Below are 25,914 nucleotides of genomic sequence, written 5' to 3' on the forward strand. Positions count from 1 at the left end.
TATAAGGTATAATTTATGTGCGCGTGTACATATTATGTGCATTAATATGTATTTTTCAAATTATTTTTTACAGATTACGATGGAAACGGCAGCTTTAATTTTACATTGCCAATGGAAACGCAGTAGGGTAGTTAAAAGTATAATGCACACCTTACTGTATGTTTCCTAAGGGAACAGATTTGTCGATTGGCTTTCCACCATGACAGCATGGTCCACTTATTGGCTTTGTCGTGTGTTTGGACCTGGGCCGAGTGCCAAGGAGCAACCGATACTGAGCTCTCCGTGCGGTGGAAATTAACATTCTACATGCGCCACCCGCTCTACGGTATTTTGGAGCAGGGAATCTTTTGAATTAATTTTTACAAAAGTCGAAACAATACTTGTGTTAAGACTATGCAAGCTTTCTGAAAATACCAAAGCATATTGTTAAATACGCAGTGTCAATGGGCACATTGTACAACTATATATACGACTGTAAATATATGTATTTATTCTATGTATTAAACTATTTTCTAGACAATAACACAACATTAAATGTGATACTATACCAAATACAAAACACAAATCAGTTACGACATCCATTTTTGGGCTACGTTTTGTTTAAGCAATAAATATAATATAAATATATATCTTTAACTGATTATGATGATGATGATTAAGTAATTTTCTGTATCATGGGCTGAATAATTGTTTTATAATATTGTAATTAATAAAGTAGAACTCCAAAAATCTGTCTTCTAATAAGCCGCGAGCCCTAAAATTTGCGACGCCGAAGCAGTTCGTGTCAACTCCCGTCATTTTCTGGGAGCGGAAATTATAATTTTTTATTTGAAGGCTGCTAAAAACGCCTCTAACCAGTAAAAAAAGAAAATTGCACATTATCGAAGCTAATTTCTCCTAAAGTTTGCAGGAATAATTTTTTTGTAACCAATTGCAGCTTCTTTCAAGCTCACCCCGTGCTTAAAATGTTTTATTCCCATTGTGGTGCCTCACGCCACCCACGCTGTAGCAGCACTTTAGCTAATCTCTCTATCTCCAAGATACAGTGAGATGCAGAGAGACAAATGGAGATGAGAAAAGACATTCGGAGAGGCAACGCAGCTGAAGAGAGACAAATGGACATGCAAAGATAAAATAGAGCTGCAGATAAAAGTTATTTAGATTTTTTTTTACATCACACAGAATAATGCTACTACCTTATTTTGTTGTCTAGTGTACGATATATTTAGACTTCGATTTTAAGTAAAAAAAATTGAACCCTAAATCCCTATTACAGATTTTCTTACTTTGGGTTTCCAAATAAAAAAGGCAAAACTCCGATGTGCATTTTTGTGGATTATTTGGATGGTTAGTCTCATGTCCCACCACTCATAAACCACAACGTACTTGTGGATTATTGGAGTCGTGTGGCTAAAAAAAATCCTGAAATTTGTGAAAATCCAAGTATTCAATGCGGATTATTGGAGCAATATCATACATTTCCTCAGATTACAGGGTCAGCAACACGTTCCCCTCACATCACCACAGAAAATAGTGTTAGATTGTAATGCATGTTTACAGCATAATACGTAGCAACTAAATGCATTTTTATTGTAACACAAAACAAAGTTATACATGACTATCACGTTTCTTGTAAATAGTATGCATAGTATCATCTTCTTGGTTCTTTCGGTAAAGTCATGTAGAAGGGAAATAATAAAATAAAACATAATAAAAGAATTCTCACGACGTTTCGGCCACAACGCAAGCAGCCGTCCTCAGGTGAAGACCAGGTCTGTCGGGGAGCATGCACACAGACGCTGTCTCCCCGACAGACCTGTTCTTCACCTGAGGACGGCTGCTTGCGTTGTGGCCGAAACGTCGTGAGAATTCATCTTTTTGGTTCTTTCGGTGAAGTCACGTAGAAGGAAAATATTAAAATAATAAAAATAAAACATAATAAAATAATTCTCACGACGTTTCGGCCACAACGCAAGCAGCCGTCTTCAGGTGGAGAACAGGTCTGTCGAGAAGGCAGAGTCTCATTCAGACTCATTCATTACAATTGATATCTATAACTGGTTGGATTATTCATAGGTTAATCAACATACATAATGCATGCATATCATGCATGCACACAATGCATGTCCATCCTGCTAGGTTTTGGGTGCAAGAAATTGCAATACCTGCTATTGTCTGCTCACAGTTTATCACCATCGAAGTATGGTGACCTGTATAGGCATGCACTTAAACAGCTTCCAAGCAGCACTAAGCCTAGAACTATCAGAACAGTTCAAATCATATTTTATTTCTCTCAATTTCGATAAATTATCTAATTGGTCTTGGCGAGTAGTAACTAGTTTAATAAAGAACTTCAACATTATCTAAATAAATTGAGTGTCCATGTTGGGACGCATGTTCTGCCTCTGCCAACAGTTGTATTTGGGAGTATTTAATATTCATTTAGTGTTCTTCGTCTCATGCTGATCATTCATCCTGTCTGACCAACATAGCATTTGACACAGGAACAATTCATCTGGTATACACCTTAAATAATGTTCCCTGCTGCGTCATTTGGTTTGGGCATATATTTCGACTGATAATTGTACAATTAAGTTAAATAAACTTTATACAGCTATAGGGTGACTATTATACTAATATGTAAACAGACAAGGAAAAATGCCAAATGCCACTGAAAATAAACTTATCACGAAAATTTGACAGCTTTTACATCAAACTGTGATTGAGATGGGAGCGTAACCAAGGACATTTTTAAAGGGATGGAATGCCAGGCCGTTTCGGGCATCAACAGCCTGAGTGAGAACAATGTGCGGTTTTTGTCCTTGGTGAAAAGCACTTCGTGGTTGCGGGAAGACTATTTTTAATGAAACAATAAAAATGCATTTCCAAAACTACACCTTGTTATCATTTGCGACTGCACTGAGATTAAGCCAATGGCTGCACTTGAACAATTAAAACCGATAAATATATTTATATATATTCTTATGAAAATTGTTCAGCAAGACCAAGAATTTGCTACGTATAAATGTTTTCATGCTTTGTGTTAAAGAGAACAAACCTAAAAGTATCTAATTACTGCAGCTAGTCAATGAACAAGTTTGTATAACTTTGACCGTGGCATAAAATAAAATGATACCAACATTTTTTGCAAATATACAGGTTAAGAAAGTTATGAAATGTTTTTTGCTATTTAAATAATGCACCTACAACAAATACTGAAAATAATATACGTGAACATAGAAACAGGAGTCTACGTTAACCAAGCGAAATTCTGAAAACTTGCCGTCCCAGATGTCTTGAACATTGCATTTGTTGAAACTCGTCTACAGAATACAATGTCTATCAGGAGCCCCAAACACACACACGCATGTGATGCAGCGACTGGAAAACTCCCCACTGAATTTATTTTTAGGCTTAAAAACCGATATTCTTGGAAACAATACGCCAGATAAAAAAAAATCCCCCATGGTCTATACAGTAGTTTCAAAATATGTTGTGCACATTTTACTGCAGATTTCGTGTGAATCAATTCGACATATCCCTTTGAAAAGTCAACACCACAAAAGTTAAATTGGACCAATAACCTTTTCACCACATTTCTAACGGTTGGGAAAAGTTATTCAATTTAAACATTCAAATTAGCTCAATCTGCTTGTTCTGCTCACATGTAGACTGAATTTAGTTGGAGAGATTGTACTTTCGAAGTAAACATTCTGCGTGGGATTTACAGACGAGTTTACCCTCGTATGAAATTATTTTAACATCTTTCCGTGCTCATACCATACCTTCCGTCGATTAAACTGGTCTACAAAGCATATGATTGTGTAAACAATACCAACTAAATACATAGGCGCAGAAGTTAAATGGGCAGCCACATCCCATGTGTGCAAAATTCCCAGGACATCAATAATTCAACTGACCTTTTGTATTTGGCATCGTCCAATGTGGCAGCCAACGCAGTACTTGCTTAGCTATCGAGTGAAAGGGGACAGTTTACTGTACAAGCCCATTAAGATGCCTCCTTCTGCCTTCAGCGCCAAGAATCCTAGCACCCAACCAATTCTCGGCACGCAAGCCGGATGCTCTAGAGCGTGGGGATCACGCTGCATAAATAAATCATCACAGACGACTGCACACGAAGCTGCCGCCTCGTTGATGTCCTCTGGGGAGGAGTCCTAAACCGTACCAAGCTTAAAAAGAGGTTTCCCGGAATTAAGGAGAGTTGGGAAAATGTAATCCCCTAATGATAATCCAGTGAGCCAATTTTAACGCAGGGCATGCAGACAGAGAAGAGATATATTCAATAAACTACTTTATTGTGATTAATTATAAGTAATTCTAATATACAATGACCTATTTTGGTGTACATTGTTAACCTGAAACCATCAAATTAAACAGCTGTCATTTGAATGCATCTTCAAAGTGGATCGCAACATATTTATAAACACGATCAATATAAACTTTTATAATCAATGAATATTAAATGCATAAGTAATTTGTGTAGAGGTACATTTTTAAAAAATACGTGTTTTATTCCCCAGTGAAAGGACACGATCAATTCTTATGCCAATAGTCGTCGTTAAAACTCTTGGAGAATTTCAATTTGAACAGGAAATAATTCATTTACTTTCTCTACAATATTTTTTTCATCCATTTGTATTTTTCTATTATACAGGAATGTAGTTTCTGTAGGTTTTTTCTAAAAATCAATCACATTATGCACACGTGAACATTCGAGTACATTCTCCAAATAGGTTTGAAATCAAAAGCAAGCAAAGTAAAAAAAACCTCAGCTAGCCAGACCCCTGCCGAGCCGAATATCGCATTCAGTCAGACCAATGACCGGCAAAATAATAAACTAATTCAGAACATTTCCATTTAAAGCTTTCATGACTGCAGGGATTCATCTTCTTGGTTCTTTCGGTAAAGTCACGTAGAATGGAAATAATAAAATAATAAAAAGAAAACATAATAAAATAATTCTCACGACGTTTCGGCCACAACGCAAGCAGCCGTCCTCAGGTGGAGAGCAGGTCTGACTTTACCGAAAGAACCAAGAAGATAATTCAGCACAGCCTCCAGCGCGCAACACTCGTTGGTGGCAGCGCAGGTTTTGTAATTGTGCGCAGTGTCCTTTTGGCCTTTATTGAGGTTTTTTTGGGGTTGGATCACACAAATATAATCGTGTAATTCAACCCGCCACCACCCGACACAGACAATTAATAAGGTTCATGACGTAAACAAAACATGAAAATCAGTTACGAGTTAAGAAAACCGGTGTGTTGGAGAGTAAACCCGCAACATTTACAATTTGATTATGACGTTTCGCCCGGAAATTATAACCAGCCTCATCAGGCAACAATCATACTAATTGTCTGTGTCTGGTGTTGGCGGGTTTAATGACACATTTATATTTATGTGATCTAACCCAAAAAAGCTATATTATAGATATTGGTCGCGAAAGCCTACATGTTAAACTTTCCTGTTGGCTTGTCTCACTCTGTAGCCCAATGTCTTTCTTTGTGCGCCTTGCGTTGTCTCTCACTCAACGTTTGTCCCTCTTGCTGTAATTTACTCCGGTTTGATGTTCACTGTCTTTATTACATCTCAGAAAGCATCAACACACCTCACCGGCGAGTACAATGCAGCACACAGACCGATTATTTTCGCTAGTCAAGGTTTTACTGTTTTGATAAAGGCAAAACAGGGCCACAATCGACAGCGTACAACTACAAACAAAACATCTGATCATCTTCACTTCAACAATGGGAAAAAATACAACAGGCTAACATTTCGGTCACATTTAAAATCCTCATATCTTCTTGAAAGCTCTTAGTACACCCGACAAACAAGTTGATTGTTCACGCATCATTGTCAAAACAGAAATCGATTATTCAACTTAAGTATTTGTGTTCTGTGTTTTTTTCATAGCCACTCTTAACCTTAGTGTGAAGAACGCTTTCGTCCTCATCCAGTACTGCTCTGTTGTTATAATGAATTCTTACATTTCTCTCAAACAAATACGGGAGCATTACTTTTATATCTTCTATATCCAGTATATAATACGCATTTTAATGAGCAGATGCATCGAGCTAAATGGTGCTAATGTAAACCTTTTAAAGCTCATTTTTTTACTAAAATAAATATGCGGACCTTAGCTCATGGGCACAGCAAGTGAGAGCACATAAACACGTCACACAAATTTGTCCCCCCTGCATTTCATTCCCTGACGTGGAGATTAAAGGAACGCAGTCATGAACAACGTCATCTTTTATGCCCCCCCCCGTCCCCACCATCCTATTCCTCCGGTGTGTCACACTCTGTGCCATGTTTGTGAATCATTCTTTTGCCCGGTGCTCAAGTGAAAGGTGTGCTCATGTCACCTTTGCCATTCATCATGCAGGCATCTCTCACGGTAACTTATCTTCAAAGACATGCCATGCGATTCTCCCTTTATTTTCTGCAAGGATGGCTCCACATTCAAAAGATCCACTACACCCAAAATATTCCATATACATATTTCAGGTAAAAGCTGAAATACAAAAATATTTATATAAATCACTTACAGATACTTTTAATGTTTATAAATCATTTAGAGGTGATTTAAAATTTTACATATGCATGATACTTTTTTAGTAAACACTCAGAATACAGTCCATGAAATTTCAATATCCTTTTTTCATCAACAGCTGTGATAACTCCACTGCTGGATGAAGGCTTCCCCACATCATAACCATCCATTGGTCTTGTGATAAAATTCACCAAGCTCCTACTCGTGAGTTTAATCTCATCAATCCATCTCGTGGGAATCATTCCTCCTTTGACTGCCATTCTGTCACTAATCTCATCCATCGCCCATCATCCGTTCTCGAGATGATGTCCTATCAGGCCCACTTATTTCTTGACAGGCCATATGTCCCTAATTATTGCTTGCCCTTTCATCCATATCTTCCTCTTTTCGTCTATCCAAGGACTTATCTCCAAGAACTCATCTCCAAGGACTCATCTCCCCATGCTTTTTTTCTACACTAATCAGTTTTCATTTCATCTTCCTTGCCAGTGTCAAAGAGTCTGATTCATGTCATAGCAGGCAATCTATACTGATTGAAAACTTTCCTCTTCAAGCACACTAATTTGTTGCTTTACGTTATAAAAATAAACTTGATAAAAGCAGTGCAACCTGCTCTCACACACCACTTTATTTCATTATTTTGATCCTGATCCACTATCGATTGCCCTTGATATATGTATTGTTGTGCTTTCTAAGTGCGTCCCTACAACAATTTTTTTCATTTTGTTCAGCCAAACTTGTATATGCACGGGTGACCACCATGCATGCCAAGTTGTTACAGACAACTATGGAGCAGTGCAACCACGTCTCAGAGAGCAATGCACCGATTAGAAATTGTACAATACTTCTATGCTCCCTGTCTTCACCAACCCACACTGACCAGCATGGTGAAGTATGGTCAACCTACCACCACAACCCTACATGGCGTGGAAAGGCCTTCATCCAGCAGTGGATTGACAAAAAAATTATTATAATATATAAATCGAGTATTGTATTAACAAAGATCTTACCAAGCTAATGTCAATACTTGCGGTGTTAGATTAAAACACTAATAAAAATCCAAATAAGACTACAACCCTGTGTCCATTGCTGCACGCTGCACTAACTGGGCTACGCTTTTATCAGCGGATACCAAATGAGCAAATACGTGCTTTCTCCTCGGCAAAATTGTATACTTCGGGACGTTACACTGCAGGCTGGCGGCGGTGACACGTTCGCCGTGGGACTCGGGGGCTCTCGATGATGGACAGCGCTCCCGCATTAATTAGCCGATAATGCTCGGCTTTATATGGGAGGATTACAGCTATGGCAGTGTTAATCCAAATATTATCAGCTGAGAGCCATGTATGTTGCATTATACCGAGAAGGTACCTTTGTTAAAAGAAATTATTTACTTTGATATTGAGCATTTTATTTATATTTTTGTTTAAAATCAACGATGATTTACAAGGTGAGATTTTCATTGTATTAATTGGTACTGACGTACAGTATTTTAACGTCAGTAAACAGATACATTATTAACAAACAGCTAAGTTATTTTTTTACACACGATGGCTATAACGGATTTTTTAAAGTAGGTACGGTATACAAGAAAAATGGTAAACCTTCTTTATTCGGCTTTAGGGACATGTTACAATCAATACATGTAACCAACGGCAACACACATTGCTTTGGAGATTAAACTTCAGTCACAGCAAAAAATGTTTTTAACAATATCAATTGCTTCAATAGCTTTTCTGTCACATTGACAACTCATGCAGGGGGAGCAAGGGGGCATTCAAGTGAAATCGGAACAAATCATTGGACTTCAGCCTCTCAACATGAATCAGATGAATAAGCCACCTAAGTAAATGGCACAAGTATGTAATTGCACGCTATGTTTCTTGATGACGTTCCGCTGCATTAGACCGATTTGAAAAATAGAACCAATATATATCACGCATTTTAAGTCAGCGTGTGTGCTACATTCACAAAATTTGACGGAGGGGGAGGTCCAAAAATAAATTGTGTGCGAGACACACAAAAGAGAGACACATTGAACCAATTAACACTCACGAATCAGAGACGCCATATTGACCGTGAAGAAAAGTAAGCGAGCTTGGGCAGCAGCACACGTCACTCCGAGGAGTGATGTCTTATGGTTGAGCCTAACGGCAGTGGCAACCAAAGGGGACAGGACCCACTGCTGAATGAAGGCCTCCCCATGCCATGTTAATTATAGGAGTTGTTCACCATCCTTCACCATGCTGGTGAGTGTTGGTTGATGAAGGAGATGAGGGGAGAAGGCACCAGAACCAGTTCAGGTATCACTCATCACCGATGTCGCTCTGAACGGGAATCGAACTCAGGTCACAGCACGATAACGACTGAACTACCGCCCCACTCAAAGTGTGACATACCAGGATAAAAAATAACTCTTGAGAGTCCAGAGGAATAACATATGGACAATGACATGTGAGTGATTTGATGAATGAAAATACGAGGAATGTGTCACCTCTAATCATCAAAAAACCCTGATAGTTTGAAATGTGGGTGTACATCGGATTCTAACATGACACCAAAATAGAGCAAAGACCAGGGCACCTTTTGCACAGAATGGTGTCACCAGTAGCAGTTACTTTAAGTTTATTTCCATGCATTGTGGTCAATGACAATTTACGCAGGACAGTTATAGGACTTTTTCAGGAGAGTCCTGCAAGATGTTTTCAGCCAATATACAAAGTGGGAGAAACCCGGAACACCCGGAGAAAACAGACGCATGTGAAGGGGCAACCCTCCTATCTCCATACAGATGGAAAGAGATGGTGATTAGTCCACCTGCTGTACTGCCGTCTCCTGGCAAGCCACAGCTTGGCACATCGAAACCCATGGGAAGGGAGTTTCAGAACATTTGTTTAATCCACCAACCTTTGCCTCCAGTGCTGGATTGCAGGCACGCGTAGCTATCACTGCCTGACAAAATAATTATCATGGCACACCAGTGTCATAGTAATGAGTGGCAGAGTGCATGGCAGACAGCACTCAAACAACTCTAAGAACAACTGTGCAGCAGAGTGACTGGCAATGTAATGTTGCAATGCCAGGACATAATCCATGCCAAACTGTTGCCCCCAAGTAAGACAAAGTTGGCTCAGTACAATGCTGACACAACTTAAAGAAACCCATGCCTTACAAACAATGTGGAATAATGTCCTCACACAAGCAGCTACCAGATAGAAACACATGATGAAGAAGGTATATCCATCAAATTTCCGTTCCAGATTCCACCACAAAGAGTTGCTTATACATTTATAATAACTGCAAACGTAAGGGTATTTTCTATAAAGATGACTCCGTGTAAATACATATTCTGAGAAACATCTGCTACACTCAAGCAATGTTATGCTACACAATTTGATATAGCAATATATAAAAATTTACATGCACTTTTATTAACTAGGCTACATCAAAATGGGAAACTACATATATGAACGCCTGATATTTATATTTAAAATGAGAAATTACAGCAAAAAGCGACATTTATCATAGGAAAACAGTTGAAATAATGTATTTATAATTCTGACATATTTTAGCAAATAAGGATTAATTGAGAAGAGTTAGTAAACAGTGAATAGCGTTAACTGTAAGACCAGTACATTAAGTAATGAAAATTGGAGGCAATCATATAATTATGCCCTTATTATTCTTATAATACACACACACACAACCTCAAAATCAGGACACTTGCCACTAAGCCAATCTGGACAGGTGAGATGGGTTTATTCCCAATCTCTTCCAGAGATTCTGCTCAGCACGTCGTAAGTGTAAGTGTGCTAAAAAAAACGCCTGCATGCCAATGTAAATCTGTGTTGAAAGCCCAAAACCCCAAACAAAAAATATACCTACATTTATAGAGGAAAAAATATGCTAATGCAGGTCTCCTTTGCAAACGGCAGAATTAATCTCCAAGTACTCGTCCCTGCTGATAAATGTGGTAATGATTAATTGAGCTCACCTCCCATCCTTGGCTGCTGCCCATGCTCCTTCTTCTCCTCGCACTTGTTACACTCGCTGAAGTACAACAGCAGGAGGACATCCACCAGCACCCACACCAGCGATGTGGCCAGAACAACCTTGCAGTACGCAAACTTCCTCATGGCTCCGTGGACGGCTCAGGCTGAAAACGCAGAAGGGACGGCTCGATGTGGCTCGCGTGAAAGAGACCTGTTCAGTTGGGAAAGGTGTTGGAACACGCAGATTTGTTTGGTCAACGCACTTCTAGGATGAAAACTTTTTTCTTTAGAAACATACACACATAAAATGAAAGGGAAACTGCGCATTGGCGCCGTTAATTACCACCGATGGTCCTAATCTGTGCATAAACTAAGTGAAATTGTAATTGCCTGCTACTGTTGAACAGGATTTTTTCACAGAGTGAACACAATTAATTATCAAAGCCAATGACCTGTATTGAGCTGTAATTTTAGACAAAACGATTAGATGTTGGTAAAAATGGCTAGAGTTTACCACCACCCTCAAGAGAAAATTAAGGTTCCTTTGTTTCCTTGGCCAAGTCTGTCAACAAGACCTTTGTTTGAAAATATAGAATTTTTTAAAAACACACACGTATGATCCCTTCTTCACTCATTGCACAATTTCACATTCAGTATTAACAACGTAGTGCATTCATATTCTGCACATCACTCAGGGACTCGATATGAACACACTGCACAGTGGAAAGCAGCGTGATGAATAAAACCATCAACCCACAGCAGTAATGCAATGTCATTCATTAACACACAAGTCTGTCGCTTCACTTGCAAAGAAAATTGCACGAACCAATTTTATATTTGCATGCTGTCTGAGAGAGAAAAGTAGGCACCCACACACAATATGTTCAGCTCAAGCACTACATGTACAGAATTTGTTGATACTCAACAGTTGACTTTGCGGTTGCATTTTTTTTCTTTTATAAAATATAATCACCTACAGTAGTTGTTTTGGATGCCAGTCTTATATAACCGTGTCTGCAGAAGCACCCGTCTGACAGGAAAATTGTGAGATGAGACATCTCCAGGCAACAAGTCTCATTATCCACATATAGGAACAAAGGAGCGCGCGCACTGCTCAAATCACATTGCTCAACTGCTGCCCTTTCATATCAATCAGCTGCACAGAAGCATAACACCACGTTGCTGCGTACCCAGATGGTAGCAAGTGGATAATTTAAATGTCATTTTATCTCACAAATCTCACACGTAAGGCTTCGGCATTTCCCCCCCCCCCCACAATTATTCTACAGTGGCATGGTGTCCATCAACAAATGTACTCACAATAAGTGACCTTTCACACATTATACGAGTATTTTGCGGGAAGCAGTTTAAAACATCTTACAATTAAATAAAAACAAACAGGTACAAACTATATTTGACCGGCTGAACGGGATAAAAAAAAAGACAATGTAAAGGCACTTTTTTAAGTTTGTACTTTTCCCTCAGTTTTAAAGGCACTTTGAAAGAAAATCCTGTCAGTTATAACACTTGGCCAGCCAACGTGTGTGTTTTTGGCAATTATTTTTAAAACATAAACGTGGTCTTTATTCGACAATGAAACTCTATCTGAGCAGCTGAAAGAAATGAACCATTATAAAATCACTCAGCCTGGCTTGATAACATCTGTGTCTTGGCCAGAGCCACTCCCAACACTCATGCAGCACATATCGGAAGCTAATTTGCCAACATCTCAGCAGGCATCAAGTACAACTTGAAGCATCAGCAATGCACACACTTGATCTTCATAAAACAAACTGCATTATTCACACACCACTGCAGCAAAGCTATTCAGCGTGAATGGCGTTTATTACAGCACAACAGGGAAATCAAGCAAAATTGTTTCATGGCTTCCAATTACTTTTAATGCATTATATGGTGTAGAGCATTGTTCTCTTCTTGCAATATAACTATTCATTTTTTATTATTACATTTCGATTGTTATTTTTTGGTGAACAGTTAATGCGAAAAATAATTAATTAGATTTAATATATAATATTGATCGGCCTCATTCACTTGGTATACGCAACCTCATCAAGCACCATTATAGCTTTGAACTGTGTGCTTGGATAAATCCCTCATGTCATTGCTTTTGATTAACAATGCTTATTTTTTTAGGCAGTATTAGGAGGTACACCGTCGTGCGTGAGTGGTGTGCTCCCCATGTCAGAGGTGTATTTTCATCTGACTTGCACTGACCAGCGTGATGAAGTACAGTCACATATTATTTCATAATGGTCGTGAGGGCCTGAACCACGGTCATCAGCAACTGTGGTTTCACCAAGCTTTGCGTCGACAGAGAAGTTGAAGGAACACAGGGGGTGTTATAATAAGCACTGGGTAGGAACAAGGCACCTTCTTTTATCTGACCATTGCTACATAACAACACATGGACTCGACCCGAATAATCAAACCTTGTTGAACTGGAGACAGACTTAAGATAAATAAATTTGGGACATACGTTGATTCGGTGAGGTGAGAAAGAGAACTCCTTACATCTGAAAAGTGTCTGCTGAGTCTATCTTCGGTACAGACAAATTACAGTAATTATGGAAGTGGAATTTTAGTTTCTCCGGAACTCAAACATGTAATTTTAGGATTCAAGAATACATTGGATACAGTTTCTCAGCTAATATTAAAGCTCTCCAACAATGACTTAAACATTATTTAAGTAGATCATGGGACCTCCTTTGTCAGTAGCAAAATATGAGAATAGATTTTCCCCTTTTATCTGGCAACAAAACAGGTGTTAAGTTTTTTACACCATTGGAACCTCATTTGCCAGTAAAAATATGATAATTGGTTTTTTACCCTTCTTCTGATAATCTGATAATGTGCACATTATCAGAGTTATGTTTTTTGTTTGCATTATGACTGCAGGTATTGTGGTCTATGCAAACATGACTCCTTGTAAAAAGGTGTCAGTTTTGTTGCCAGATAGAAGGGTAAAAAATCAATTATCAGGTGTTAAGTTGTTAAAACACCAAACTGAAACCTTTTACAAGGAATCATGTCTGCATTAACCACAATACTTGTGGTCAAAATGCCAAAAAAACATACTCTGATAATATATGCATGAAACTTGATTTGAAGCTTTCTTGACTGCAGGAATTACTCTTTGGTTCTTTCGGTAAAGTCACGTAAAAAGAAAATAAATTAAATTATATAATACGACGTTTCGATTGCAACACAAGCAACCGTCACCAGGTAGAACTACATTTGAGAGAGAGACAAAACACAGACACGGAGACACACAGACAGACACACAAGCAGAAAGACAACACAGACACACAGAGAGAGACACAACATAGACACACAGACACAATGCCTCTGTGTCGAGGCCTGAAATAGAGAGAGAGGGGGGGGGTTGGGCAGAGAGCAGCAGACCCACCTCTCTCTCTCTGCCCCCCCCCCTCTCTCTCTATTTAAGGCCTCGACACAGAGGCATTGGGTCTCTGTGTGTCTATGTTGTGTCTCTCTCTGTGTGTCTGTGTTGTCTCTCTCTGCTTGTGTGTCTGTCTGTGTGTCTCCGTGTCTGTGTTTTGTCCCTCTCAAATTTAGTTCTACCTGATGACGGTTGTTTGTGTTGCAATCGAAACGTCGTATTCTATTATTTAATTTATTTTCTTTCTACGTGACTTTACCGAAAGAACCAAAGAATATATGCATTGTCTTTGAAACTGATTGGTCCACACCAGAGACAGCTTTCTTTTGATCCTTGTCTCAAACGGTGTTAGAACAGAGGACGCCTTTTGGCCTTTTGGTGTCCTCTGGTCAACACCGTTTGAGAAAAGGCTCAAAAGAAAGCTGTCTCTGGTGTGGACCAATCCGTTTCAAAGACAGTGCATATATTATCAGAGTATGTTTTTTTTGGCATTTTGACCACAAGTATTGTGGTTAATGCAGGCATGATTCCTTGTAAAAGGTTTCAGTTTGGTGTTTTAACAACTTAACACCTGTTTTGTTGCCAGATAAAAGGGGAAAAAAATATTCTCATATTTAATTATATGTTCTAAAAATCCTTTAATATGTAAACATATAGCAAATGTGTAAATAAATTAACAACATTTCAATGAGACATCATTATGGGTGATGTCAACATTTTGACACAAAAGTGTTTAACATGAGCATGGATGACATGATGTTGGTAAGTTTGGCATTGGAATGAGGATTGACAAAGAGCATCTATTGGCATTTGCAGTCAACGTGGGTAGTAACATTATATCAAAAAGGAGTCTAGGAAAGGGCCACGGAGGAGCCCAAATGGAGGAATTAGAAATTAAACGAACTCAGAGACAAACTCCAGATTGTCGGACACATCTCTATCCTCGCCATATTCAACACGGGAAGTGCTCGCAGGTGATACAATTCAACTTACACTTCAATGTAGCCAAAGGGAGGATAAAGCCAATCACAGGCACAAAAGGCAGTTCACATCAAACATCTCAGTCATGACGTAGCAGAATTAAGACAAGCTTTAGGGAAATGGATGTCTCCACTTAAAAGGATTAAATAATTTCCTCCTTTAAAAGAGTGCACTGAACGCGTTTTTGTAACCACAAAACATGTGATGAAGAGGAGAGATACGACATGGACAAATATGCCAAGCAAAAGATCGAAAACACAACTATGTAAAACTATCAATTAAAATCGGAAAATAAATCAAAGCGCATAACAAAAATAATTGAAGATGTCATAGCAAACAATGGGGGCTTAAAGCAACAACATGGAAGTTGATGGCTGGTAATTCACAAATGGTACATACCACACCAGGGATAGAATCCTGAAATTAATAGAGGAGGTTTAAGTTCTCTAAAGATAAAAAACACATCCCAGGAATAAAAGTACTTTATTTGTCGGATGAAGAGAAGAAAGTACAGTATCATAAGTAACACTTGAAAGTAGTGAATACTGCTCTTGGCAGTGTGAAAAAAGATAAAGCTCCTGGACCAGAAAGAATAACTTTGGAAATTATCAAATAAGCAGAATCGGCAGTTGTAAAAAATAAATTGCAGACCTATCTACCGCATTCTTACAAAGCAATTAAATTACTCGGTCATGGAATGATGCCTCAATCATTATTCTATATTTTAAAAAATTTGAGACAAATTGACTTACAGAGTTACAGACAAATGTGCCTTTGATTTCGCACACAGAGTATTCAATAAGTTGATTGGGAACATAATAATGGGCACTTTATATGCCAAGTAACTATTTGAGCAAGCTGGATTCAGAGAGTGTTTCTATCATCAACCGCATACATTGGAATCAATCATATTTTCATAAAGACAACTCAATAAATGTATCTAATTATGCCAAGCCTTTGTAGGCTATGAAAAGCCAATTGACAAAATGAATGCAATCTAAGTAGGCAAGCTCGCAAACCGATGGACAAGCTCCACCAAAAATTGCACGAACAATAATACATATTTTCGATTTGAAGTTTTCGTGACTGCAAGGATCCATACTTTTGGTTCTTTCGGTAAAGTCACGTAGGTAAAGAAAATTTTTTTTTTAAATAAATAAAATTTTCTTGCTGTGGTGTTCACACCTAATGATGATTGCTTGTGTTGCAATCGAAACGTCGTGATTTTTTTATTTTCATCTTTTATATTTTATTTTATTTATATTTTATTTACCTACGTGACTTTACCAAAAGAACCAAGAATAATACATATCAGAAGGGGAATAATAACAAGGATAAACGCTCTCACTAAAGTTATTCAAGGTGACGTGAGAATGTCATCCATTGGTTGGATTGAAGAAATAAAGACGTAAACATAAGTAGATGCTTTAGTCATCTCTGATTTACCGATGACGGTCATTATGACAACCAATGGAAATTAAATGCAGGGAATAATTTAAGAAATTTACTGGACATCTGTGAAAAAGAGCTTCATGACTCATTGGATTCCTCCGGTCTAAATACAGATTCTGATAAACGTAATAAGTTTAATATTGGGCCTCATAATAAATGAGTAAAACGAAATGCATGTACAAAATGTTAACTGAATAAAGTAAGATATTTGGTGGAGGGACACCTGGAAAACACATCAGTGAATGTATATCTTGGGCGATTATTGAAGGCGCACCAGGATCAAAATGATAAAAATAAATAGGCATACTACAAGCGGTTTGGAGTGTTAAAATTTAAAGCTTTCGTGACTGCAGGGATTTAAGAAATTGAATTCTTAAATTAAAAGCAACATTCAAATCTGCATGAAGAAGACATTTATCAATCAGTGCATCCATCTGCTACGACATGTTTATTGGAAACATGAACATTCTCAAAGACCCTTGGAAAAAGCTGAAAGGTACACCAAACATGAAGAGGGTGCACGCTTGGAATCCCAGCAAGAGACAGCAAGAGGAACACGTAGATCGGAGAACAAACACAAATTAGAGACATCATCTTGACTGTTAAGATAAATAAGTGGGCTCCAGGTAATGACAACCAGAGGTCGGGACTTCACGATGGAGTGTCAGTCAACTTTTGGAACACACCCACGAGGATTACCACAGTGGAGGAGTAATGAGATTAGCTCATCTGCGCGAGCTAGAATTGTTATATAATGAAACCGTAAGGGATAATTAATGACGTGGGGGGCATATATCTAGTAGTGGATATATCACAGGTGATGATGAATGTATTTTTCACAAGCAGATTGTGGTCTACCAAACTGAAAAAAGTGCAACTAAGAACATCTAGGACAGATTTTATATCTTTGTTTAGTGATCCTTTTGCACAAATGCAATACACGTCAGAAAGACCTGGTGGCAACTGTTCAGATTTTGGAAGGCAGTGTTTCCATCACGCATCTACACACTAGATAGGTAGCTTTGGGCTGAGATCAGGGTTGCCATTGACTTTATTGTGCCTTGAACCTTACCCCTCAAGTTCAAACAAGCCAACAACCGACAACATCGCAAGCCAACCCTTAGCCCGAATAAACCGAAAATGGGTATCATGCCTGCCACGTAGCGGCATTACAGAATCGCGCGTAAGGTATTTAACGGGTTGTACACGGTGACATGGGTTGATAACATGAGCCACCCAACTCGAGGCCTTGAGCAACATTGTAGTTGGTCCATGGTGCATTGCTCGACAGCGCAGGAAATACATCCCCCCCCCCTGGACCCCTGTCCACTGGGAACCTTCTCTCCAGCCCTGTCGGGGTAACCTTGTTTAAAGGGGCATAGAAAGAAAACCCAGGAAGTGGGAAGGAGCATGACATCGCCAATGTTACATACACTTACTATTTGGGTCTTTCGGTAAAGTCACGTAGATAGGTTCAAATAAAATTACAAAAAGTAACAAAAAAACGACGACGTTTCGATCGCAACACAAGCGTTCGACAGCTTTTTTTTTCCTCCTGATGACGAACGCTTGTGTTGCGATCGAAACGTCGTAGTTTTTGGGGATTTTTTGGTATTTTCTTTGAACCTATCTACGCGACTTCACCGAAAGACCCAAAGAATATGAATTCCTGCAGTCACGAAAGCTTTAAGTCAAAATTTACATAGACTTGTTTAACCAAATGTAAAGCACTGAAATCAATTGAGTAACGGTACGAATGGCTTTTTTTGATCGCGCGTTATGCCCCAGCGAACACTCCCCTATGTACGGGTAAAGGCTTTGATGCCTCATCACTTGATTGTTGCCTGTGTTAAATATTGTATTGACGTATTATGCCTTAATCAGAACTTAGAAATGGGGCAGAGCCTTCATGGTGGGGGGGGTAATCCTTCTCAAGCCCTCCCCACCACCTCTACGGAGCTGTTGCCCTTGAGAAGACCGTCTCCCAGCAACTTTGGTGCAAGGTTCCCAATGTTCACTCCGAACACACGAAAAGTACCAAGAACAACTGACAACACACACACATTTCAGCACTTCTGCTGATACAATTACTGTCAAAGTCTGCCTCCTCAAGAGCGTGCCCATCATCACCTTCTTTGGCAGGCTCGGAGCCAGAGGAAGAAATTCCACATTCCTATGGCGGGGGCGAGTTTTTCATCGTACAACCTAGTCAACTTCAACTACAAGGCGTTTACTTATTTTTCGACCCAAGGGAGATGATGGGATGAGTCAACAACCCCTAACCAGACTTTGAACTTGCAACCTGCAAATTGTCAGCCACTCCCTACTGCTATGCCACCTGGCCAGTTCATACAGCACAATGTCGTGCTATCTATAGACTGTACTTTGACAATGTAACAGCAAACATTAACACGTACCTTGTGCAGTGGTATAATTAGGAACAGCTAAATACACACACACGTATGCACCAGCACTACAGCACTATATCCTGACATTTATAAATGTACAACTCAAGTTGTCATTACGTGGCCGGCTTGGTATTTTAATGGTTAAATCTTCCACACTTTTACACCCGCTGGCCACAGTGCGTGGATGAAGATGGTTTTGAGAAACCAGTACTCTTTGACTTCCCACCAATGTCATCGGATGCCGGTGATCGGAGTGTGTCAACCACTGCGCCACCGATCCCTACTTACACACAAACGCAGTTACATACCCGTGGCAGCATAGTCACACGCGTACGGCAAACTATTAGCACGGTTGGCTACATACGGTGCGAAAGAAGTTCAACATAAATACATAACCATTCAAATCACACATCTGCTGCTCGGTTTGCATATACAGGACACGCGTACACCAACAAACGATCCCCAGGAAGGCATGCAGACTTGTTGGGCAAGGGCTGTCAGGCGAGCATGATGTGTGACAAGTATGCACACGTACTTTACACGCGGGCCGATACAATACAATAGCACACACACACACCCTGCTCGACTTACATCCTTACACACACCCCGTACATCTTACATCCTTACACACACACCCTGCTCGACTTACATCCTTACACACTCCCCGTACATCTTACATCCTTACACACACACCCTGCTCGACTTACATCCTTACACACTCCCCGTAAATATTACATCCTTACACACACCCCGTACATCTTACATCCTTACACACACACCGTACATCTTACATCTTTACACACACCCTGCACGACTTACATCCTTACACACACCCTGCACATATTACATCCTTACACACACACCCTGCTCGACTTACATCCTTACACACACCCCGTACATCTTACATCCTTACACACACACCCCGTACATCTTACATCCTTACACACACACCGTACATCTTACATATTTACACACACCCTGCTCGACTTACATCCTTACACACACCCCGTACATCTTACATCCTTACACACACACCCTGCTCGACTTACATCCTTACACACACCCCGTACATCTTACATCCTTACACACACCCTGTTCGACTTACATCCTTACACACACACCCCGTACACCTTACATCCTTACACACACACCCTGCACGACTTACATCCTTACACATACACCCCGTACATCTTACATCCTTACACACACACCCCGTACATCTTACATCCTTACACACACCCTGCACGACTTACATCCTTACACACACCCCCTGCATCTTACATCCTTACACACACACACACCCTGCTCGACTTACATCCTTACACACACACCCCGTACATCTTACATCCTTACACACACCCTGCACGACTTACATCCTTACACACACACCCGTACATCTTACATCCTTACACACACCCCGTACATCTTACATCCTTACACACACCCCCTGCACATCTTACATCCTTACACACACACCCTGCACGACTTACATCCTTACACACACCCTGCATCTTACATCCTTACACACACACCCGTACATCTTACATCCTTACACACACCCCCTGCACGACTTACATCCTTACACACACACCCCGTACATCTTACATCCTTACACACACCCTGCTCGACTTACATCCTTACACACCCCGTACATCTTACGCAGTGAAATTCCTTTGCCGCCCCCCCCCAATACGGTATAAGTCTTAACACGTCTGACCCAACTCAACATACAGTACTTGCTTCGTGAATAGCAACTTGATAGCCACACGAAAGGCAACGAGGTGCTCGTAATTCATCAATCACGACGCACTCGTGCTGAAAATTAACACACACGCGTATAATATAAATACAATATCTGCATTCACGGACCCATACACACTCACTCACGGCATCGACAACGTTACACGCAGTGGACATGGCAAGACTGTGCTCCTACATTAACACAAAGATGCTCCGACGTAAAGGAATAGACACTGGGAACATCACGGGCCACGCTCGCCTACAGAGAGACACGCACATGTCCAGCAGCCCAATCACACGCAGTCATTGTCCACGTACACACACACACGTAGCAGTACACACACACACGTAGCAGTACACACACACACGTAGCAGTACACACACTCACGTAGCAGTGCACAAGCGGACAGATATACATCACAGAGACAACGCATTAACAGAGACCGATGGGGAAAGCGTTGTTTATAGCGAGCGAACACGTAGGGAGCACTCACCCACACATACACATTGACTCACCCACACTCACCCACACATACACATTGACTCACCCACACTCACCCACACTCACCCACACATACACATTGACTCACCCACACTCACCCACACACACACATCGACTCACCCACATTGACTCACCCACACTCACTCACACACACACATCGACTCACCCACACACACACATCGACTCACCCACATTGACTCACCCACACTCACCCACACTCACCCACACATACACATTGACTCACCCACACTCACTCACACATACACATTGACTCACCCACACTCACCCACACATACACATTGACTCACCCACACTCACCCACACATATACATTGACTCACCCACACATACACATTGACTCACCCACACTCACCCACACATACACATTGACTCACCCACACATACACATCGACTCACCCACACATACACATTGACTCACCCACACTCACCCACACATTGACTCACCCACACATACACATCGACTCACCCACACATACACATTGACTCACCCACACTCACCCACACATTGACTCACCCACACTCACCCACACATACACACTGACTCACCCACACATACACATCGACTCACCCACACATACACATTGACTCACCCACACTCACCCACACATTGACTCAACCACACTCACCCACACATTGACTCACCCACACATACACATTGACTCACCCACACTCACCCACACATACACATTGACTCACCCACACATACCCACACATACACATTGACTCACCCACACATACACATCGACTCACCCACACATACACATTGACTCACCCACACTCACCCACACATTGACTCACCCACACTCACCCACACATACACATTGACTCACCCACACTCACCCACACATACACATCGACTCACCCACACTCACCCACAGATACACATTGAATCACCCACACTCACCCACACATTGACTCACCCACACTCACCCACACATACACATTGACTCACCCACACATACACATTGACTCACCCACACATACACATCGACTCACCCACACATACACATTGACTCACCCACACTCACCCACACATTGACTCACCCACACTCACCCACACATATACATTGACTCACCCACACTCACCCACACATACACATCGACTCACCCACACTCACCCACACATACACATTGACTCACCCACACTCACCCACACATACACATTGACTCACCCACACTCACCCACACATTGACTCACCCACACTCACCCACACACACACATTGACTCACCCACACTCACCCACACATCGACTCACCCACACTCACTCACACATACACATTGACTCACCCACACTCACTCACACATACACATCGACTCACCCACACACATCCACATTCACCCAAACAAACAATACACAAAGATCCCCCCCCCCCCCCCCATATTATCCTCATCAGACTTTTGTGGGCAAGTGGTGTTGGCGAGCACTTCTGAAGGACCCCCCCACACACGCACAATCACACTACCACACACACACATGTTAATTCACCACACATTCATTCAGACACACGTTCACGTACAACCCACCCACTCACTCACCGTTCACCGGGCTCGTTGCTGCCGCAGCCAGCCACGCATTGATCCTCCTCCCTCGCGGTGTCCGAGCCCCGTTCGCGAGGATTCCTTCAAACAGCTGCGGCTTCCTCAACAGCAGCAGCAGCCTCAGCAGCAGCCTCAGCAGCAGCAGCAGCAGCACAGCAGCTCCTGCACTTCCTCCTCCTCCACCTCCTCCTGCTCCACATCGCCCGGCGCGGCGCTAGCTGACGAGCGCGGAAGCGCACAACTCACAACCCGCCTACACACAACCCCCTCCCCGCCTCGCCCCTCCCCCTCCTGCCTGCCCCCGCCCCCTCGGGAGGACCGAAGCGCACCGCCGACGGCGGCGGAGGAACACAACGCTCTGTGGTTGGGGGCCGTGACGGAAAGGGGGCGGGGACTAAGGAGGCAATGGGTGTGACGTCACAAGCCAACTAATTTGCATATTATGTAAAATATTAACGATCTTCTTGGTTCTGTCGGTAAAGTCACGTAGAAGGGAAATAATAAAATAATAAAAATAAAACTGAATAATAATAAATATTATTTTATTCTTTTATTATATTATTTATTATGTTTTATATTTTTTATTTTATTATTTCCCTTCTACGTGACTTTACCGAAATAACCAAGAAGATGAATCCCTGCAGTCACGAAAGCTTTAAATCGAAAAATATTAACGATGATGATGATTTTTTTTATTTAAAACTTTCGTGACTGCAGGGATTCATATTCTTGGTTCTTTCGGTAAAGTCACGTAGAAGGGAAATAATAAAATAATAAAAAATATTAAACATACTCTGATAATATTGTTGTATATTTGTATTATTTTATTATTTCCTTTCTACGTGACTTTACCGAAAGAACCAAGAATATAAGATGATGATGATCTTGATTTAAAGCTTTCGTGACCGCAGGGATCCATACTCTTTGGTTCTTTCGGTAAAGTCACGTAGGGAAGAAAAGAAAATAAAATATTTTAAGAACCAAAAAGTCACGTAGAATATTTTATTTTACCGAAAGAATCAAAGTGTATGATGATGATGATCGTGCACGGACTTTGTCCGCACCGCATTACCACCAATGCCGCTGATTTAGACGAACCCTTTCTGAGAGCCGCGTGGCCAATGCGATGTGCAAAACATTCGCTTCACGTGGAGGGACTGAACGTGAGAAGGAGACGCGTTGTATTACGTGCGCCGATTCATTCGGTAATATAATTTACTCGAGGGCCAGGCAACCTGCACCTCCGGACGGCGTGAATCTTGCCCATGCAACCAATTGAGACACTGCCCATAAAGCCCGCACAATCCCCAGCCGCTGCGCGTATGTGTTTCGTGTTATATTTGTTTGTTGTACATACAGATACTGTGAATAATGTATCATAATAAGAATAGAGTTTTCCCCTTTTTTCTGGCAACGAAACTGAGACATTTTTTTTTACAAGGAATCATGTCTGCATTAACCACAATAGTTGTCAGAATGCAAACAAATCTAAATGAAAAAAACATACTCTGATAATCTACGCATTGTCGTTGAAACTGATTGGTCCACACCAGAGACAGATTTCTTTTGAGCCTCATCTCAAACGGTGTTAGACCAGAGGACGCCAAAAGGCGTACAGCTGTACGCCTTTATTATCAGAGTTTATTTTTGGTTTGCATTCTAACCACAAGCATTGTGGTTAATGCAGACATGATTCCTTGTAAAAAAAAGGATTCGGTTTTGTTGCCAGAAAAAAGGGGAAAAACCTATTCTTACATCTTGGTACTGGCAAAGGAGGTCCCAAAATGTATCGTAATCTTCGATGTTGCCACGGTGTTGTGGTGATCACGCTAGATTTGCAAACAAGAAATCGCTGGTTCAAATTCGATCTCCAGACGCGGCAGCTGAAACGATGGACACGTTTATTAAATCCCCCCCCAGCAGTGTAAATGGCTACACCACAATGAGTCGATCGGCAGGTGACGTGTCGTGGGGTAAAGTGTGGGGGGTGCTCACACCTCTCCAGAGATGTCTGGCCAGCTTAGAAGAGCAGGCCAAGATAAGAAGACTCTCTGGCGAGACTCTCTGAGATCTCTAGAGCTGCTCCATCTAGCGGACGCCCCCCCTCCCCTTTGGGGCCGTCCATAAATGACGTCACGCACCTAGGAGGTGGGGGGGGGTCAGATATTTGTGACGATGTGTGACGAGGGGGGGGGGGGGTTGAGAAATGTGACGTCACATCAAAATGCGCAACTTTAAATAAATATACACAACACGTTCTACTTAATTAAATCGACTTTTTAATAAATGTTTTCTCCTACAACATCAGAGTGCAGCGCCACATTAAATACGCACTACAATGACAATAGTTTAAAGCGATTTTAAGCATGTTTTATTTTTGGGGGGGTCAGAGCTTTGTGACGTCATATTTGAGGGGGGGTCTGACTTTTTGTGACGCCGTGTGACGAGGAGGGGGGGGGTAAAAAATCGTCCAAAATCGCGTGACGTCATTTATGGACGGCCCCTTTTCGCCATCAGTGTCGTGAACAAGCAATTGCAGGGCTGCACCGTTATCTTTTATATTTATCAGCAATGATCGATCGACTGCTGATGAAGGCCACCCTCGGCCCACTTAATCTCTCATGCGATGCAACACTCCATCTAGCATCTGCACCGGAACAAATCGCACCCCCTCTTCATTGGACATGAGGAGGGGGAGCACTTGCCATTCCTTGGCGGCCACTCCATTGTTATTCTTGACCATTGTCCATCATCCCTTCAAAGCGACGTGCGCTGCCCAAAAACATTTACAAACAAGTGGTGTCTGTGTGTGTGTGTCTCCGTATTTATTCCTCGAATTTCTCTGTATTCGTGTCTCTGTGGATGTCTTCGTGTCTGTGTGTGTGTCTCTGCGTATGTGTTTCACGCTGATCACCTTATCCTCGAGTGTAACACAATGCGGGTGTAATTGGACGCCGTTACACGGAAACTTATGGCAAAGGCCGCGAATAATGTCGGAAAATAGAACATGAATAAAGCCGCGGGTAGCGGGAGTTTTCACGGACCGTACAGCTCCCGCGTATAATTAATAGGAGTCGAGGGTAATATGATTGCGAATGAGGAGTTCTGTATGTGGTTGATTGTAGAGAAATATCCCAGTAAGCGTGGAACTTTGGGCCAAAGCTGGTCCAACGGTTCCAACCACTTGTCAACGTTGGCCCAAAGTCGCATATTTTCTGGGATTTCTGTTTGTTTGTTCCCAGACATCTTTGAGACCACAGGGAACAACACAACAGAGAATGTTGAAG

The 25,914-nt window shown here is 41.2% G+C and overlaps 1 protein-coding gene across 4 annotated transcripts in view; it reads right to left on the bottom strand.

Moving 5' to 3' along the window:
* Positions 1-22,878, bottom strand: part of LOC144942501 (polypeptide N-acetylgalactosaminyltransferase 1) — a 102,982-nt gene extending 80,104 nt beyond the window's left edge. Inside the window, exons 1-2 of one of the 4 annotated variants that reach the window (XM_078869379.1) lie at positions 22,625-22,875; positions 10,566-10,774 (exon numbers count right to left, since the gene is read on the bottom strand). In XM_078869379.1, coding sequence (XP_078725505.1) covers positions 10,566-10,707 — 142 coding nt within the window. In that variant the 5' untranslated portion in view covers positions 10,708-10,774; positions 22,625-22,875. Of the gene's footprint in view, positions 1-10,565; positions 10,775-22,624 lie in introns of all 4 variants that reach the window. The other 3 variants (XM_078869387.1, XM_078869371.1, XM_078869364.1) reach the window with 3 other exon arrangements.
* Positions 22,879-25,914: the final 3,036 nt, after the last annotated feature.

The sequence above is a fragment of the Lampetra fluviatilis genome, chromosome 2 (genome assembly GCF_964198595.1).
Source record: "Lampetra fluviatilis chromosome 2, kcLamFluv1.1, whole genome shotgun sequence".
Lineage (NCBI taxonomy): Eukaryota > Metazoa > Chordata > Hyperoartia > Petromyzontiformes > Petromyzontidae > Lampetra > Lampetra fluviatilis.